General features: G+C 46.3%; 1 protein-coding gene across 1 annotated transcript in view; it reads right to left on the reverse strand.

Annotated features, from left to right (window-relative positions):
* STAB2 (stabilin 2) overlaps positions 1–20,510 on the reverse strand; it is a 167,679-nt gene that overhangs the window by 123,540 nt on the left and 23,629 nt on the right. The window contains exons 6-10 of the mRNA XM_061125502.1: positions 12,111–12,206; positions 7,666–7,791; positions 6,341–6,537; positions 4,619–4,752; positions 15–148 (exon numbers count right to left, since the gene is read on the reverse strand). Coding sequence (XP_060981485.1) covers positions 15–148; positions 4,619–4,752; positions 6,341–6,537; positions 7,666–7,791; positions 12,111–12,206 — 687 coding nt within the window. The remainder of the gene's footprint in view (positions 1–14; positions 149–4,618; positions 4,753–6,340; positions 6,538–7,665; positions 7,792–12,110; positions 12,207–20,510) is intronic.

The following is a 20,510-nucleotide window of genomic DNA, read 5'->3' on the forward strand; positions in this document are numbered from 1 at the left end:
CCATGCCTGCATACCCAGGAGCGAGATGAAGGAGGTCAGCCTTCCTTGCCATTTTCCTCTGGGTTCGGTGTTTAATTCTCTGAGTCGCTCCATGATGTTTCCATAACAGGTTGAGCCATCGCCTACGTAACCTTTCCGACAAGTGCATCTACAGAGAGGGTGAAAACATATTTTCAGGGTCCCAAAGTCACTGAATGTTGAGATCATACAGTTCAAACCTCTCACTGTGCAGAAAGGGAAGGTGATGCTCAGAGCGGGGTAGAGACAAGGCCAGAATCGTGGGGTGAACACAGGCGAGCCTTCCTAACATGCTGGCTAACATGGAGCAGCCCACAAGGAGTGGATATGTAATAAATTATGTGTGCATATGTAAACACTGCTTCCCTGGTGGCTCAGATGGTAAAGAATCTGCCTGCAATGCAGGAGACTTGGGTTTGATCTCTGGGTTGGTGAGATCCCCTGGAGAAGCGAACGGCAACCCTCTCCAAATTTCTTGCCTGGAGAATTCCATGGACAGAGGAGCCTGGCTGGCTACACTAGATTTCTTTGTATACTCTTTGTTTTCAATATTTTTTCCAAGCATGAGCAATAGCAAACTCAGGGAGATAGTGAGGGACAGAGAGGCCTGGCATGCTGCAGTCCCATGGGGTTGCAAAGAGTTGGACATGACTTAGCAACTGAATAACAACACGAGCAAAAGCCCATGTACATCAGAACCACTAGGACTTGCTATAAATGTGGGTCTCGGTCCCTACTGCAGAAGCGCAGAGTCAGAATAAGCTGCGGAAGCTGGCCTCAAGTAAAGAGTCAGAGCTGTGGACCTGCTCGGAAGATTCTTCCCCTCCTCTTCCTTTCTGAGATCTCTGCTCAACCATCCCTTCCTAGGGGAAGCTCCCTTGGTTTTCCATCCCCTCCCCTCCCTTGGTACATCACATCCCCCTTAGTGGGCCATGGAGCTCATGGCACCAGGTGGCTCTTTTCTGCAGCACCAGTTCCAGTTGTAATTTTATCCTCATCTGAGTGGTTATTTGATTAAGATCTACTTCCCCTTCTGATTTGAGAAAAAAGTAAGGACAAGGGCAATGTGTGTATTTATTCATTCTCATAAACCCAAGATCCAGCGCAAGCCTTGGTCCATAGTATGTATTTAATGAATAGTTGTAAAATAAACAGAAATACATAAACAAGGGAAGTCACAGAGTTTTATATAATAGTTTAGGTTTGCAAAAGAGAAATGAAATTAAAGATGTACTAGCAGTTATGTCTTGGTAGATGTTAAACACCCAAATCTCCAGGGGAAAAAATAGCTGTGATTTGAAGCCTTTGACAATTTCCATGGTTCACACTCCCACCTTGGCCAATCTCAAACTACTGTGACACTAACCAGCCAGCAAGTTCCTGAGAATTTGATCATTGGCTCTCAGGACTCAATAAGCCCTGGCTTTAGCAAACCACTGCTCCCTAGCAAAGACTGGTTGGCAGCTGGCTGAAATTGGCAAGCTGCTTAGGAAAGTGACATTCACCAGGATCTTGGGGATAAGGGAGAAACAGGAGACGGGGAAGAACAATTCAGAGAGGAGAGATGCAAGGGTGCTGTGAGCAAGCATACCACAGGTATGACTCATGTGTAGAACAATCCCAAAGGACAATTAGACCCTCGCTAATCCAGGTATGTTTCTAAATCAGTCCCAGGGCACAAAGATATATATCTTCAGTGTTTGCTGAAAAAACATTTCTGAACAAATCCCTTGCTTGGATTGCTGCAATGACTCCCTAATTGATCTTTCTGACCTGAGTTTTCCTCTGGTTAGGTCAGTCTTTCACAGAAGCCCTGGGTGGTCTGTCCTAAAGGGCAATCTGGCATCTCTGTGCTTAATTCTCTCAGGGGCTCCTTTTGTCTACAGCAGGGGTCCCCAACCTCCAGAGTCTAAATGCCTGATGATCTGAGGTGGAGCTGATGTCATAATAATAGAAATAAAGTGCACAATAAATGTAGTGTGCTTGAATCATCCTGAAACCACCCCAGTGCATGGAACAGGTCCCTGGTGCTAGATAGGTTGGAGACTTCTGATCTATGGGATATAGTTCAAGTGCTTAGCAGGCATGCAAAACGTCAAAGAGGGGAATCTTGCTTGTGTCTCCTTCTTGCTGTTCATGCAAAATTCTAGCAACAATTTGCTTTTTTTTCTAGACTGTTCTGTTCTTCTCAGGTGGGTGTCCTGCCAGGACCATTCTCATAGCTCAGGTGTGACCTGCTCTGGGCAGCCTTACCTGACCTCCCAACATTTTCCCCACAGAAGCATCCTGTTGATACCTCTACCACAACCGTTCCTACCAGAATGGCCTCATCAGGTGTTTCCCCCTCTGCTAGCTGGAAGCTCTCCTAGAATCTGGATCCCACCTTATTTCTTCTCCTTGTACTCCAGCACCTGGGACAGTGCCTCATTGTTGAAGCAATTATTTTCGAAGTACCTACTGAAATCTAGAAACTGTGCTAGGCGAGAGGGCTATAAAGATAATAACAACAGATATCTTGCTCCTTTACCATCATGTTGCTGGAAATGAGCCTGAAAACAAATAATTGATGATGACATGATAAAGGTTACTTAACATCTTTGAGCCCCAGTTTGCTCATCTGTGAAATGGGCTTACTAACACCATTAAGGCTATTGACAGGAGAGACAAAGCATGGGTCATCTTGTATGGCTCATGCAGCATGATTTGGAATATTCTGCATAGACTGATTGTCACATTGAGAAGGCACAGACCAAATAAATCCCTCTTCTGGGTGAACTAAATTACTGATGGCCCCATATTTTATCAACGTCACTCAGCCAGCCTTTAACGTAGGCTTCACCCCTGTTGAGGCTTCCCTGGTGGCTAAAGAATCCACCTGCCATGCAGGAGATGCAGGTTCAATCCCTGGGCTGGGAAGATCCCCTGGAGAGGGAAATGGCAACCCACTCCAGTATTCTTGCTGGGAAATCCCATGGACAGAGGAGCCCGGTAGGTTACTGTCCATGGGGTCGCAAAGGGGTCAGACATGACTCTGACTAAACAATGACAAAAACAACTTCCCAGCTGAGGAGAGTTTTCTTTTGGTGGGGAGTCAAGGAGATTTTTTTAGTGACACACAGACCCCTAACACTGATGATTACTTCTCCTGACATTCTAGACACAAGTTTTAATGCAACTTCTGTTATTCTGACATTCCAGTTTCATTTTTCTATTTTATCTTCTCAACTATGGAAGAAAGAAAATGTTTAAAGTGTTCTGCTCAAGTCTTCTCAGAGGATAGTACAAAATGTGTAAGCTGGCCTGTGCTGCGGTCGCTGTCAGAACCTGGGTTTCAGCAGAGGACGTGCTCTGCGGATGTGTGTGCGCCTGCGGGTACGTCTGGGAGGGGTCTGTGTGTGCAAGGTGTGCATGGAGTGCTTTCCCTGTGCCTGGTTCCTCTCAGAGATGGATGAACGCAACCTCATTTAATCCTCATCACAGCCCTGCTTGGAGGCTGAAGTTTTCCCCTTTTGTGACAGAGGGAATAAGTCATAAAGGTTAAGGGAGGCGGCAGAGCTGGGTTTGAACCCAAGGGTTCTGATACCCACGCTCTTTCTCTTCCAGCCACAGAGTATACAGATTCATTTACTTGCCCAGAAAGAACACAGTGACCATCAGACCTATCTGGGAAGATCCACCCATTCAAGACCCATCTATAAAAAGTATGCTAGAGGAAGCACAGAAACTGTTCTGTGTCTCCCATGGCTCTGAGCTCACTGCAGCAGACTGGGCTCTTTGCAGATGGTGGTGACAATGAGAACCAAAAGTCGCCTCGAGATGCAAACCTCCGTCTGGGAGACAAAAGGCTTGGGTTCCAGCCTTAGTTCACCCACTGATAAAACAGAACACAGCTGGAGAGGAGTTTCCAGAACATTCTCTCATGAATCTTCACAACAACTGTATGAAGTAGACATCACCGCTCATTTTATAGATGGAGGAAGTGAAGCCAGAGAGACCACATCATGTTCCCAAGGTCATGAATCTGACAGATACCAATGCGGAGGCTTCAGCCCAGGTCTTTAAACTCCAAGTACCATCTTCCCACCAGGTAAACTGCCCCTGTCTCAGCAATTTTCATGCCAATATTTTTTACTCATGGTAAACCCCTTCTTTTGAAACCTGGAGTTCAGAAACCACCACTTGCGTATGTTCACATTCCCCAGTGGTCACTTTCCCCGTATTCTGCACCACTGACAAGCACTGTTTCATAGATGATAAGTGCATTAGAGGTCAAACTCCTGTCTGCAATGGACATTCGTTTTCCCAGTGGCAACGGCTTCACTCTCCCATGCTCTGACCACTTTATACCATGTCTTCAGATCAGGTCAATATTTCAGGGTGTTGTCAAGATCACTATCAAGGAAACCATTATTGAACAATTCATTGATTATACAAAGACGTACTGAGCCTCTACTATGCTCCTTGCATTGTGCTGTGTGGGGGTGGGGGGTGGATGCAAGGCTGAATAAGACACATTTCCTGCCCCTCAAGGACATTTCAGCATTGACTGGCCACCACCTCCCCCTCTTGGAAAGACCGTGGTGGAACTGAAAAGACGTACTTGGTTTGGCCTGGTGCGATGGTGATGCAGTCTGCATGCGTGTGGCAGGGGTTGTTAGATTCACACACATCGGTCATACTGCATCCCACTCCGGGGACAAAGTTGTGGTAATGTTGCTTACACTCGCAGTGAGCCTTCAGCAGATGGGAAGAGAACAACAAAACAGTTTTCATTAGTCACTTAGGCTGACATTCTTAAATTCCTGTTTTTATCCTGGCATGCAAGCTGACTTGGGCTAGGTCTAAAGTATGTGCTGAAATTAAAATTCATCAGTGTATCTAAAATTGGAAATCATGTTTTCTCATCTGTTTGGAAATTCATACACTTTGTAATTCACCTTTCAGTTTCCTGGTTTGCTAACGCTGGGCCTCCCTGGTGCCATATTTCCTGCTTTCAGATTTAGATGAGTGGAGATTGACGTTCAGATGTATAATTTCTCTAGAATAGTGGTTTTCAACTGCGAGTCTCAACCTAAGGGACCTCAGTAATGCTTGGAGATATTTTCGATTCTAACAACAGGAGAAGGCGCCAGTGTCATGAGAGACCAGGGATGCTGCTAACCATCCTGAAATGTACAGGACACTCCTTACAACAAAGAGTGTTCAAAGTGTTCATCATGCCCAGGTTGAGGAAATGACTTGTTCTGAAAAAATGAATGTGAACAATGTTTCTGTGTGAATGATGTTTCTAAGACTTGAAAATATGCCTGGGGACTTCTTCTTTTTTTTTTTTTTAAGGGACAAGGTATATTTTTAATCTCACTCCCAAGGTACGGAGCCCTGATTCACAATGTAACATGACTTTTCCCACAAGGGATCCCATTTAGAAGATGGGAATTCAGCCCTTTGAATTTCTTGCCAACCTGCCTCAGAAATCGATAGCAGAAATGCTGTGAGATGTATTCTTTTTCTCAGAGATGAAACAGGTGGATTCTTTGCAGGGCACTCTAGGAGCATCCCCAGGGGGTGTAGGGGAGACTGCTGGGGACCTGTGGCTGGGTCTGGTCAGGCACTGAAGCCTTTCCTTTCACTCAGGCAGCTGTAGTCTCCTGTGTGGATGGATTTCCTCCACTGGACATGTCATGTGCAATAATGGCTGCAGTAGGCACCCACTATTTGGTGGGTAAATGAGGTGTTGGGGAAAGGTCTCTCTTATCTGGATTCTGCAGCAAAGGTCTCCTGACCAGGCTGAATTTTACCCGGCAAGGTCATGATGTGATTTAGAGAAACACATATGGCTTACTGCAGGGCATCTTCATTGCTCCCTACAAATCTGTCCACGCTGCCTAACATTTTATCAGCATTTATCTTTTTGGGACAGTTCTTTGGTCCTCAGAGTCCTCTGTCACTTTGAAAAGACATTAGAGAGAATGGAGGATTGTGGGCAAAAGTCAATTACACATTCACTTAACAGTTAACGATGAATTTCTTAATCAAATTTGAGTCATATGTATGTGTTTTGTCAGTCATCAAACAGGACGGGGATAGAAGAGACAGTGAAGTTTTGACTAGAAAGCCGGGCAAGGGCAAGTTCAGAGGGTAGATTAGGGCTCACTGAGGTTGACCCCAAGCACGTGCGGGTCTGGCTGGGGAGGAAGCCCAACCTGAGCATGGACAGGGGGAAGTAGGAGGGCATGGATGACAAATTACACCCTGGCACCGTCTGACCTTCGGCGGGTGGTCCTACTCCTGCTCTTAGCAGTTCCAGACATCCTTAGCTCACCTGTCCAGGCCCATCGTATCTGCACACCGTGGACTCTGTCGGGCAGTTTCCGAAGTTAAGCTGGCAGGGGTCCACTGGCAGGCACACCTGGCCGTCCCCGCGGTAGCCTTCCTGACACGTGCACCGGTGCTGATTTGGTCCCAGGTAGGTGCACTGAGCTTGAGGGTGGCAGACGTTTTGCGAACACGGATTGATGGCTGGAGAAGCAATGACCAAACAAGGTGGTTACTGCATGCAGGGAGGGAGCGGGAGAATCAGCTGTGAGGGATGGGAGAGCACAGCTCAGCCAAGCGAAGAGTCAAAGTCGCTCATTTGGGTCCGACTCTGCGACCCCATGGACCGTGTAGCCCGCCAGGCTCCTCTGTCCATGGAATTCTCCAGGCAAGAATACAGGAGTGGGTAGCCGTCCCCTTCTCCAGGGGATCTTCCCAGCCCAGGGATCGAATCCAGGTCTCCCGCACTGCAGGTGGACCCTTTACCCTCTGAGCCACCAGGAAGCTGCAGGCAATCTAGCAGTTTCAAGAGAGAATAAAAAACATTTCATCTTACCTTCTGGATCACCTCCACCTACCAAATAGATTTATATATGCCTTGCAGGAATGATAACTATCAGTACTGTGATGATGTATTATTATGCCATGATATGTGTGGATTTAAATATAAAATAGCATGAAAGAAAGCACCAACATTTAAAGAATTTATAATAGGTACTGGCCCTTTTCTAAGCATTTGATATATATGAACTCAATTAATCCTTATAATCCTCTAGGGTAGTTACCACTATTATCCCCATTTCATAGACAGGAAAATGGAGGCACAGGCAGATTCAAGAACTTGTCCAAGGTCATGTTGTTAGTTAACAGGCAGATCTGTTTATACACAGATGGCCTGGTTCCAATAGCATGTTCAGAACCAATTACAACCTCTCATGAAGTGAAAGAGCAAGGAAAGAAGGGAGAAAGGAAGAAGCAAACAAACTATATTCTATCTTAACACTGATTCAGGTGATACAAAGCAAAAACATGTATATGTTTAAGTGATCAAACCCGGGTGTCCTGCATTGCAAGCAGATTATTTACTGTCTGAGCCACTAAGGAAGCCCTAAAAATCTATAGATACACTTTGATAACAGGAGAAATGATCATTTATTGAAGAGCTACCACATGATGAGCATTTTGCCTAGAACTTTCAGTATATATCATTCAGCTGCACAGAGAGAAATAGAAGTGTTCATTGTGTTAATGTTAAGAAGGCTGTGAGGCTTTTTCTGATGAGGGATCTAACCATCTTAATGAATAAACCTGCAGGATGGAGGTTCTACTCACGCTCGCAGTGTTTGCCATCGCCTTTGTAATTGGGAAGGCATCTGCATTCTAGCTTTGTTTCATCTTTGCTGGAAGGTGAGCATCTGGAATTTTCTGGGCAAAGCAAGGCTGCACATTCCGGGATGGCTGGAAAGGAAGATTGTTGAGGTAACTGCATTAGTAGTACAACCAGTTCTTAAAAGAAAGCTCAACAAATACAATATTTCCTATATTACAAGAGTGACCACAGATTCCTTGTAACAATTAAAAAAATACAGAATTTGTAAGGCAAAAAGTATCTGTCTTCTTAGTCTTATTCTCCTATCCCACTCTCAAAATAATCAATGGCAAAACCCAATGTAATACATTTACATATAAGATATTTTTTAAACAAAATGGAATCCTGTTAAAATATTTAAGAACTTAATTTTTAATTTAACATTATGGAGGTATTTAAGGATGTACCTTGATCTCTAAAGACTGCATAGTATTTTATAATATATCAATAGATAGTGCTTAGATGGCTTTTAAAAATGATAAAGAATCTAAAATAAGGAGCCAGCTTGCAAAGCAAACAATTTGGACTGGCACGGTAATACGGATGCAGCTGGAAGATATGACATGCTGGGGTCAGAGATAAAGGACAGTTTATCACTCATATCAGGAGAAGTAGCCAGAGGGTTAGCATTTATGGACCAGTTCTTCCAAGCCCCAGTTGCCACCAGGCAATGTGAAGAGGGCCAGACTGAGACCCGGACAGGTGTCACTACAGAAGACGAGCCCTGACTTAGGGAAGGGAAATGCTGTTTTGTTTGTTTATCTCTAAATAATAGATGTTTTAGTTAGGGCCTGGGTAAGAGATAGAAATCACACAATTATTTAAACAGGGAAACTTTTAGTGTAAAGATTCACGAACAGATTAAAATGGCTCCTGAGAGTTAAAAAGAATTGGAAAGAATAAAGGGAGAAAAATAAAGAGCCATCACTCCTCTTGGGTTAAGATGAGAGCAAGTCCTCCTCCCTCCAGAGCTGAGACACAGATGCCACTGGAAAGGACAGGACCTTGGTCACTTCTGTAGTGGAGAGGTTGCTGAGGTGTCCGATGGTGAGACTTACTGGACTCCATCCCTCTGGGGCTCCAGCAAAGGTCGTCCACAGGGAGGTGGCAAGCCTTAGGGCTCCCTTGGCCCCTGGGCAGGCCGCTCACCTCAGGATGTTTCGGAAGTAGGAGCTGAGAAGCCCGGGCTGTCAGAAGCGCGGTGCGCTCCTGTGTGTGAGTGGGGCGGGGTGGCGTCAGGGGCCAGCTGAGTGGCATGAAGGTGGGCGGTCAGTTCTGCAGGCGGCCAGTCCTGCGGGGCCCCTGGTGCGGATGGGGCTGAGGGGAGGGTGTGCAGAACTGAACTGGGGCAGCAGCCTCGCTGTCCAGGACTCCCGGGTGATGCTGCTGCTGCCTGAGTCAATCACCAGACAAGGCATGCAGGTATCAAATACCGGAGCCTCCTAATCCCCGCAGGAAGCGAGTGCTGGAGAAACTGCAGGGCTGAGCAGCGGAGCAAAACTGGTGAGTGTGCCGAGCCAGAGAAAAGACGAGAAAACCCTTCCTCCTCTGGTGTCCCTTTAGCGCCCTCTGTTGGTGAGGTTTCACATCTTGCTGGCAGGCAAATGAGAAATAGCTCAAAGCCTACTTTATATTCACAGAGCAGGCAAGAAGGGTGAATTTGGAGCTGAGAGGCAATCCAGTAACAGGCAGTAAGTGTGCCTGTATTTGCTCCTGAGGGAGGCCTCATATCTTCCAAGGCTGTTCGCTATGCAGACACCCTCAGAAAGATGTTGGAACAAAGGGCAGTCAGCATATGCCTCTCAGTTCAGTTGCTCAGTTGTGTCTGACTCTTTGCGACCCCATGGACTGGAGCACGCCAGGCCTCCCTGTCCATTGCCAACTCCCGGAGTTTACTCAGACTCATGTCCATTGAACCAGTGATGCCACCCAACCATCTCATCTTCTGTCGTCCCCTTCTCCTCCCACCTTCAATCTTTCCCAGCATCAGGGTCTTTTCCAATGAGTCACTTCTTTGCATCAGGTGGCCAAAGTATTGGAGCTTCAGCTCCAGCATCAGTCTTTCCAATGAATATCCAGGACTGATTTCCTTTGGGATGGACTAGCTGGATCTCCTTGCAGTCCAAGGGACTCTCAAGAGAATCTTCTCCAACACCACAGTTCAGAAGCGTCAATTCTTCGGTGCTCAACTTTATAGTCCAGCTCTCACATCCATACATGACTATGGACCTTTGTTGGCAAAGTAATAACTCTCAAGATGTGCACAAATGTGAAGTACACATTTGTCTCCCAATACTGGCTGGTTGAATCAAAAATTCAGAGAGGGTATCTTACATTTAGGTCTTTAATCCATTTTGAGTTTATCTCTGTGTATGGTGTTAGGAAGTATTCTAATTTATTATAGCTAGGACATGGAAGCAACCTAGATATCCATCAATAGATGAATGGATAAAGAAGCTGTGGTACATATGTACAATGGGATATTACTCAGCCATAAAAAGGAACACATCTGAGTCAGTTCTAATGAGATGGATGAATCTAGAGCCTATTATACAGAGTGAAGTAAGTGAGAAAGAGGAAAACAAATATCATATATTAATGCATATATATGGAATCTAAAAAGACGGTACTGATGAACCTATTTTCAGGGCAGCAATGGAGACACAGTCATAGAGAACTGACTTGTGGACATGGTGGGGAAGGAGACGGTGGAACGAATGGAGAGAGCAGCATGGAAACATACATATTACCATATGTAAAATGGACAGCCAGTGGGAATTCGCTGTGTGATGCAGGGAGCTCAAACCTGGTGCTCTGTGACAGCCCAGAGGGGTGGGCTGGGAGGTGGGAGGTGGGAGGGGGCCCAGGAGGGAGGGGACATGTGTGTACTGTGACTGATGCATGTTGATGTGTAGCAGAAACCAGCACAATATTGTAAAGCAATAATCCTTCAATTAAGATTAAAATTTAAAAAATTCATAGAGAATATCCCCTCACCTCTTCCATAAAGTCGAATTGTTGCTGGGAAGGGGCTGCCTTTTCAGAGTCACATTTTCAACCCCCCTTTGCATCCAGGTGGGAGTATATGACTTGCTTACATTGATGGAATATTGGGCACTCTGTGTATCAGTCTAGACTTTATAAGCAGATCTTTCTCTACACTCTATCCTTCCTTCTGTGGCTCAAAGCAGAGCATTCTGAGGTTCTACAGACTGACAGACACACACAGTGGAAAACTCTAGATCCCTAAACACCATGTGGTGGGAGCTGGTATCAGCCAGGAACACCCACATTGGACTGCTACCTGAGTAAGAAATAAACCCCTGCTGTGTTAGGCCAGAGGACCCCCACGTTCTCAGGTCACAGGGTCCTCAGTGTTTCCGTGCCCCTCGGCCTCGGCTCGCCGGCGCCCTGGCAGCTGCTGCCTGCCTGCCGGGTGGCTGTACTCCCACGCTGTTCTGGCAAACCAGCAAACTTCTCCTCTTCCAAGTGGGCTGCCACCACACCTTCTCCACACGATTTGAACTTCGTCTTAGGGATGGCTGTCACCTTCTCTGTTATGCCCCATCAACCCTATGATTTATTTTGTGTGTTTATAGCCACTCTCCTATTACTAATTCTTTATATTAAACTTCCCTTGTTGCAATCACCCTGTGACCTCTATCTCTTGATTGAGCCCAAGGGGATCGATTGTGTAGAGAATTTCAGTGACTTGAGTACCACCCAGCTCTTCATTATTTTGTGAACTTTGGTGAATCACTTAACCTTGGTGAGCCTCCATTTCCTGCTGATGTGCTCTGTCTTTGAGACCTATAAGTGAGAACATGCCTCAGCTCCCTTACGAGGGACCTAACTGGCTGCAATGGCCCCAGTGTCTTCCTCTCCATCCCATCTTCACACGGCCACCAGTTTGGGCCTTCCTAAAACATGGCTGCAGCCATGTCACCCCATTGTTCCCAAACCTTCTGGGACTTCCCATCTTCCATATTATCTCTCCCCTCTTCTTCTGCCCCTCCTATCCCCCTCTCCCTTCCTCTCTTTTTGTCCTCCTCCTTTTTAAATTTTTGATGACATTCCAGCAAAACATTTGATGCACATCACCCACCTAGGGCCCCAGTACATGAACACACATGTGAAATACATACATGTGTATTTGATTTGTGTGATATATTAACTGTTAGTCATTCAGTGATGTCCTATTCTTTGCGACCTCATGGACTATAGCCCCCCAGGTTCCTCTGTCCAAGGAATTCTCTAGGCAAGAATACTGGAGGGCGTAGCCATTCCCTTCTCCAGGGGATCTTCCTGACCCAGGGATCAAACCCAGGTCTCCTGCATTGAGGGTAGATTCTTTATCGTCTGAGCCACCAGGGAAGCCAGAGGAATCCAGGAAACTAGCAACACTCACGCTCATCACAGTTGCGGCCAGCGTACCCGGAGTAGCACTCGCAGCTCCCGTCGCCGTGTATTCCACTGTTGCACACTCCATGCACACAGCTGCACACTGCGGACAGAAAATGGGGACTTCTCGTTACCTGATACATACTTCCTCCAGAGACTCTGGAAGGGCACTGTTTTCAGATAGTGCAGACTGAGATTCTGCTTGAGGAAGTGGGGAAAACCATGGGTTTGAAGTCCAAGAGACCTGGGTTTGAATCTTGGCTTCTTTTTATTAGCTTCAGTTTATAGTGAGTCCCCTACATACAAATGAGTTCCTCTCTGAGCACATGTTTGTTAAGTCCAACCAAGTTAGCCTAGGTACCCAACTAACACAATAGGCTATATAATACAGTACTTTAATAGGTTTATCATAATTTTCACACTAGTAATAAATACAAAACAAAAATAAAGAGAGCTTTTAAAATCTTACCGTACAGTACCTTCACAATAGTATAGCACACCAGCTGGCATACAAGGGCTGGCACTGAGTGAAGAGGCAAGAAGAATTACTGACTGGAAGAGGGAGGGGAGGTGGGAAATAGTAGAGCTGAAGGATCGTCAGCCATAGGAGATGGAGGGCAAGCTGCAATTTCATGGCACGGTTTCTGGTTTCTTGCTGGAATCAGATGCATGTTCACATCTTTGAAAGTTCACAACTTGTATGTAGGGGACTTACTGTATTTGTCTATGTGTGTGTGACTGCTCAGTCATGTCTGACTCTTTTTGCAAGCCCATGGACTTCAGCCTGCCTGGCTCCTCTGTCCATGGGATTTCCCAAGCAAGAATATTGGAGTGGGTTGCCATTTCCTGCTCCCGGGGATCTTCCCAACCCAGGGAGTGAACCCTCATCTCCTGCAAGTCTCCTGCATTGATAGGCAGATTCTTTACTGCTGAGCCTCTATAACATGTAGAAAATGATGCCCACTTCATGGGATTTCTATAGAGTTTACTGAGAACATGTATATAAAGCACAGGTGGCATATCACATGCATTGGAGTTCTCTTCCCTGCTTTCAAGTTAGTTACTTCATCTTCAGATACCTCATCACAAGAATTAATATAATGTCTTATATACACACCTGTCACGTTTAAAAGGGAAATGCTACCACTGACTCAATTGCTGTTGGTAGGAGGAATCTATAGAAAATCTACTCCCCAAATGATGAGGGCAATGCAAGTGTAAAGAAGAAATTCAAAAGGCTAGGGAATAACTAAGCCACACTGACTAGCTTGAAACAGATCCCTTCAGGATTGAGAAATGAGGGACTTCCCAGTTGTCCAGTGGTCAAGAATCTGCCTTCCAATGCAGGGGACATAGGTTCAAGCCCTGGTCAGGGAACTAAGATCCCACACGCCGCTGGGTAACCAAGTCCACGTGCTGCGACTACTGAGCCCCGGTACAACTAGAGAGAAGCCCGTGCACTGCAACGAAGAAGCTGCATGCTGCAACAAAGGCCTGGCAGAGCCAAATAAATACTTAAAGAAAAAAAGGAATGAGAAATGAAGGGCATTTGACATAAATATTCATCTCTTTAGCACTCAGCTTGTGGCTCATTTGTAGAAAGACTTACTGTCTAAGTCACCAGCATCCTCTGTCCACCCCCTGTGAAGTGTATTGCATGGGTTTCCTTTTGTTGCTGTAACAAATTCCACAAAGTCAGTGGCTTAAAACAACACAAATTTGTTGTATCATAGTTCTGTATAAGTCTGAAGTCTGTCTCCTTGCGCTAATGCTTTCAAATTGTGGAGCCAGAGAAGACTCTGGAGAGTCCCTTGGACTGCAAGATCAAACCAGTTAATCTTAAAGAAAATAAACCCTGAATATTTACTGGAAGGACTGATGCTGAAGCTCCAATACTTTGGTCACCTGGTGCAAAGAGGTAACTCACTGGAAAAGACCCTGATACTGGGAAAGACTGAAGGCAAAAGGAGACAGGGGAGGCAGAGGAAGAGATGGTTAGATAGCATCTCTGACTCAGTGGACATGAATTTGAGCAAACTCCAGGAGACAGAGGAGCCTGGTGTGCTATAGTCCATGGGGTTGCAAAGAGTTGGACATGACTTAGCAACTGAACAACGACAAAGGTCAGAAGTCTGAAATATGTCTCCCTGGACTAAAATCAAGTTATCCATTGGGCTGTATTTCTTCTAGAGACTCTAGAGGACAATCTGCTCCCTCGTCTTTCCAGCCTCTAGAGGTTGCCGGCATTCCTGGGCTCCTGGCCCCTTTCTCCATCTTCAAAGTTAGTGACATGAGGTCAAATCCTTCTCATATAGCCAACTCTACTGGTCCTTTCTTTTCTGTCTTCCTCTTCCACTTACAAGGACCTTTGTGACCACATTGGGCCCACCTGGATAATCCAGGCAACTTCTCCCATTTAAAATCACCTATTTAGCAATCTTAATTTCCCTCTGCCTGTAGCCTAACATATTCTCAAGTTTCAGGAATTAGACCATGGATATCTCTGAGGGGGCCACTACCCTGCCTCCAATGCATGTGTTTAGGACACATAAGTCAATTTAACATTAGCTCAAGTGAAACATAATTAAGAAGACACCAGCTTAAATCCTAATCAGATACCAGAAAAGGCAGGATGAATTAGGTTTTAAGTATTCCAAATATCTAAGAAACCATCACATTCTTTGCATTCTTTGTTACATATCCCCCTCAATCCTCTGAGCTTCAATCTGCATGGGAACCATCCTCTTGCAAGTTCTTATCCTATTTAGCCAGGACTATTGCAGTAGCATTTTACCTGGACTTTGTCTGACTTCTCACCTCTCCATGTTATCCATTTCATTTGATCAGTAATGGCATCAAGGTGATCTTTCCCCAAATATCTCAATGACTCCCAGTTGCTAACCTAATGAAATCTAAATTCCTGTTTGGAAAACAAGGTCCTCTCCAAGCTGACTCCAACCTTTAACAATTTTCCTGTTCATCTTTCACCATTTCATTTTATACATCCTAGCATTTAAGTGCATGGGAAGACTCACTAGCTCACCTTCTTCAAAACAGGTATTGAACATCAATGCACAGGGCGCTGTGCTTGGGACTGATGACTCGAGGTCCCTGCCCACAGAGAGCTCACAATTGGAAGGCAGGAGAAAGCAGCCCATCACAACATGGTGTGATCAATGCTATGCATAAGATACGATATACAAGTCATATGACATAACGGTAGTCAGGTACGGGTGTGAAAGTTGGACCATAAAGAAGGCTGAGTGTCAAAGAATTGATCCTTTTGAACTGTGGTACTCAGGAAGACTCTTGAGAGTCCCTTGGACTGCAAGGAGATCAAACCAGGCGATCCTAAAGGAAATCAACACTGAATATTCATTGGAAGGACTGATGTTGAGGCTCCAGTACTTTGGCCACCTGATGTGAAGAGCCGACTCATTAGAAAAGACCCAGATGCTGGGAAAGATTGAAGGCAGGAGGAGAAGGGGCAGACAGAGGATGAGATGGGTAGATAGCATCACTGACTCAATGGACATGAATTTGAGTAAATTCCTGGAGACAGTGGAGGGCAGAGGAGCCTGGCGAGCTATAGTCCATGGGGTTCCAAAGAGTCAGACAAGACTCAGTGACTGAACCCGACAAGCAATGAGTCAACGGCTATGAGGGCTGGCCAGGCAGAAACGGGAGGGCTTGTCTGGGGATAGATGGGGGCGGAGCTGTCCTGGGAAAGACCGTGCCCAGCGGAGGTGGCAGGACACGCACGCTGTATTTCACAACTCCACGCCTTGGCCTCCACTGTGTTCCCTTCTGCATGCAGCTGAAATCCTCATCCTTCCAGGCCAGCTAAAGCCCCTCTCCCCTGTGGTATCATCTCAGAGGTGCCAGAACAGAACCTGTGTCTCTCTGGGCTCCAGCAATACTTTCTTTGTACCTTGTTCACGATCACATTCTGCTGCAACTATCCATTTTGCTGTGCCCGCCAAATATCCCCAGGAACACAGCAGTGGTCCACTTCAGCAGGGCTGGCATTGGGGTGGGCTGCGGCGGTCCTGGAGAAGTAGCGGCAGCCACTCATCTTAGCCGGGAGAGACGGCGGTCAGGTTGCCCCCTGTCACTGTTTATTTCTCTATCCAGGCCTGACAAGGCGGTGGCCTAGTTTTTGTCTTGTTCCAGCACGGACAGAGGAATCAGGGATGGTTACGCTCTGTGACGCTGCATACGCTCAGCAGGGCCACACCAAGGCCTGCTGGCAACAACTGGGCCAGCAACTGGCTGACAGCTGTCGGGGCTGTTTCTCTTTCTTTATTTCTCTCGTCCATTCCATTAGAATCCCACGGAAGGCTTTCCCTCTTCTTCTACTTCCCTACAACGTCTTTTAGAGCATCTTCTAACAATACTGACAACTGCCCAGCTCAGCTTGAATAAAGACAGCATCCTGCTGGGTTAGGGTGAGGACAGCAAAGCAAAGCAGGGGAGTTCAAATGCAGAGTGGAATCCTGCTTTTCTCTCTTTTTTTTCTTTTTTTTAACATTTTGATGTTTTGCTTGATAATTTAAAAATATCATTGTCATGGGTTGAATTTCATCCCCTCCAAAGTCCTAACTCCGAGGACCTCAGAACGAGACCTTACATGGAAGTAGAGTTATTACTGTAGATATAAGTTGCTAAGATCAGGTCCTGCTGGAGTGGAGCGGCTTCAGCCCAATATGATTTATACGAGGAGGAAAGGACACAGACAGCAAGAAGATGATCCAGTGAAGACCACGGCACCGACCACAGTGATGCGGCCACAAACCCAGCAATGCCTGGGGCTTCCAGAAGCTGGAAGAGGCAGGAAGGACCCTCTCCTAGAGGCTTCCAAAGGAACCTGGCCCTGCTTACATGCAGATTGTGGACTTCTAGCTTCCAGAACCGAGACAATACATTCATGTCTTTAAATCACCCAGTGTGTGGCAGTTTGTCACAGCCACCGTATATAATCTTAAAAAACGATTTCTCTCAATCACTGAGTTTTTGATGCCTCCTTAAATTTTGCACCTAAGACATGTTTCTCTTCACCTTGCCCTAGAACTGGCCCTGCTTGACCCTTTATCAAGCACTTACTCTCCTTCAGGCATTTTGTCACATGCTTTGCAGGCATGATCTCATCTGATGCTCACAGCACCCGGGGAGATAAAATAATTAACCCCGTGCTACATATAAAAAATGGGAGACAATTAGCTCCAGAACTTACTCAAACTATTGAAGAATTAAATGGATTTGCAATTATCATCTTCCCTTCAAAAATCAATTTATCATTGTTTCCGTATTAGCAAAGCACTTTGATGTCAACCTCTGGCTGTAGCCTTTTGAACAGAGTTCCAGAGGGAAGTCAAATTGGTCATGGAGATAACTGGGTTGATGTGGGAGTGTATTATGGACTTGGTAGCAAAGATGTAAATTAATTCAATTAAAAAAATATCTACCCAGTTCCAACCTAGTGGCAGGCACTGCATTAGGCACTGGGAAACCACATCAGTCAGTCACAATATCTGCATTCAAGCTGCTGACAGTGTAGTGGGACGGCCAGCCTCTGAAAGACACAGTGATGCTGCCGGTCCTAAATGTCGTCATGTACCCGCTGGAGGGGGTGCGAGGGCAGAAGAGGGGAGTCGAATGTGACTCAGCCCCTGCCCTCAACCTCGATGCTAACTACAAGGGCTGTCCTTCTCACTAGGCTTCCCTTCCAGGCACCCCGTGTCCTGGCTTCTGGCATGATCTCTATACTGGATTAGCCGACCTGGCACCGTAGCTTTCAGGAGCTTCTGACACCCATTGCTGCCAGTCACTGCCCAGAAAGTGTCCTTGGGAAGGAGATGTGAGTGGCAGAGGGATTCCCAAGTGTCACTGAAAGAGCCCTGGGCATTTGTGAAGCCAGGTACAGCAAATCTGTAGAGACATGTGACCCTTGGGCTATAGGACTCCAAAGTGGCCTCTGGCCAGTGGTCAGAGGGACAGGGCACAAACCCCCCTGTGCCACGCCCCCTGGCAGAGTAGGCTGCCCTCTTGTGGTCCTGTAGCTTCCTGCATGTGTGGTGCACACAGGCCCAGAAGCATCACCCACATTTCCAGATCCTTGGGGCTGGGGAGCTAATCTCTGCCCTCTTTGGATGCCCATCGCCTGTTAGGGGTCTAATGCAAGGTGGATGTGTGCCAGGGGCTGAATGGTGCCCTGGCTGGGCGCCCAGGTCCTGGAGTAGGACACCTGGGGTCAGACCCTGCCTCTGTTCCTGAAGCAGCTGCAGGACCTTGAGCAACCTCGCTGCTTCTTCATTCATCACAGAAGGACCCCAGCCTGCAGAGCTGTCCCAAGGAGACTCTGTGCGTCAGGCCTTGCGCGCTGCCTGTGCCCAGCAGGCATTCAGCTACTGTTATTAACAAGACATGACTGTGGGACCGATCCGGGGTCCTGTGAGAGAGAGGGGACTCTGTCTTCTGCCCTAACCTGGAGTGAGGCACTGAGCAGGCTGGGGCCTTGGTGGTTGAGATGAACACCCTTGAGAAATGCAGCTTGAAATCATCTCCAAGCACATCAAGAATCAGGTAGGAGAATGCTCCAGCAAGCAGGCTAAAGTCAGCATTAAAAATAAAACTGCAACTTATAGCTGTCCTACTTAGAGGCAGAACTGCCACCGCCAACAGCCAGCACCTCAGTGGGTAAGACAACACTGGCACCCAGTGGATGCTTGGCTAGAAAGGCCTGCAGGTTCCCCCAGTTCCTGCCAACGGGAGATGGGCAGCATCACTGAGCTGTCCTTCGGTCACAGGTGAATGAAGGCTCTCCTTACTGTAGAACCGCTCCTGTCCTCGCTTAATATCAATACTTCGGAGAAGGTAATGGCACCCCACTCCAGTACTCTTGTCTGGAAAAATCCCATGGACGGAGCAGCCTGGTAGGCTGCAGTCCATGGGGCCATGAAGAGTCGGACATGACTGAGTGACTTCACTTTCACTTTTCCCTTTCATGCATTGGAGAAGGAAATGGCAACCCACTCCAGTGTTCTTGCCTGGAGAATCCCAGGGACGGGGGAGCCTGGCGGGCTGCCGTTTATGGGGTCGCACAGAGTCGGACACGAATGAAGCGACTTAGCAGCAGCAGCAGCAATCTCAATACTTGCCTTCACCAAGTGCTCATGACATGCTACTAAGAGCTTTTCTACAAGTTAATCCCATGAGGCAGGTATTATTCCTATTTTATAGATGAGGAGGGCATAGAGAGGTTAAATATCTTGCCTCAAATCCCATAGCAACTGGGCTTGGTTTCAAACTCAGGCCAGCCTGACTTGAAGCCTGGTCTCTTGGCCATTATGCTCTAGAGCTACACTATCCAATATGGGAGCCACTAGTCACTTGGGCTATTTAAGTTTAAACTGAGTAACATGAGCTAAGGGGCTTCCCAAGTGGGGCTAGAGGTAAAGAACCTGCCTGCCAGTGCAGGAGATATAAGAGAGTCAGGTTCAATCCCTGGGTCAGGACGATCCCTTGGAGGAGGGCACAGCGACCCACTCAAGTATTCTAACCTGGAGAATCCCACGGACAGAGGAGCCTGGTGGGTTACAGTCCATGGGGTCGCAAAGGGTTGGACCTAACTGAAGCGACTTAGCATGCACACACGCCTTGCAGCTACCATGCTGGATAGTGAAGATCAGGACATTCCATCATCCCACAAAGTTCTGCAGGAACTAAGAACTGGGAGTCTTATCTTTCTAGTCTCAGTTTAGGTTTCCAATTTTCTGGCTCAAAAATTTGGGTTTTCAACAAACCACCTTGCTCCCTTTCACTTGCCCTTTCCCCAAGGCACAAAGAGGTATAAAGAGAGGCCACTTTTTAATTTAAAAAATGTATGGAATTTCCATGTATGTCTATGCTCATTGGCAACCAACACCAGTTTCCTGGAGGTAACATGAGTTCATCTTCTTCCTAAACTTTTATCCACAATTACTTGGCTTTCTTGCTAAGTAAGCAGTGTGGGATTCTGTCTTTCTTCCCGTTTCAGTATTTATTTAAAATATGTGATTTAAATTGTATTATGGCAAGGGAGGGACAACTTGTTTATCATGTTCTTGGTAAACAATTGGTTGATTACATTTTACTGCCTTTTAATGTATTAGTTTGGCCAAAAAGTTCATTCAGGTTTTTCCGTAAGATTTTACAGAAAAACCCAGATGACTTTTTTGGCCAATCCAATATAATGTTAAAGAAACACTCAGAATGCTAACATCTGGTTTAAATTTGCTTTTGCTAACAGTCTTATGAAATAATCTTTTATAAAGTGATGGATTAAAAAAAACATAAGATTTTGAGGGAATACTAGGAAATAGCAGGTATTAATAACTCATAATAATTGTTAACACTTGTTGTGCACTGA

The sequence above is a fragment of the Dama dama genome, chromosome 22 (assembly GCF_033118175.1).
Source record: "Dama dama isolate Ldn47 chromosome 22, ASM3311817v1, whole genome shotgun sequence".
Classification (NCBI taxonomy): Eukaryota; Metazoa; Chordata; class Mammalia; order Artiodactyla; family Cervidae; genus Dama; species Dama dama.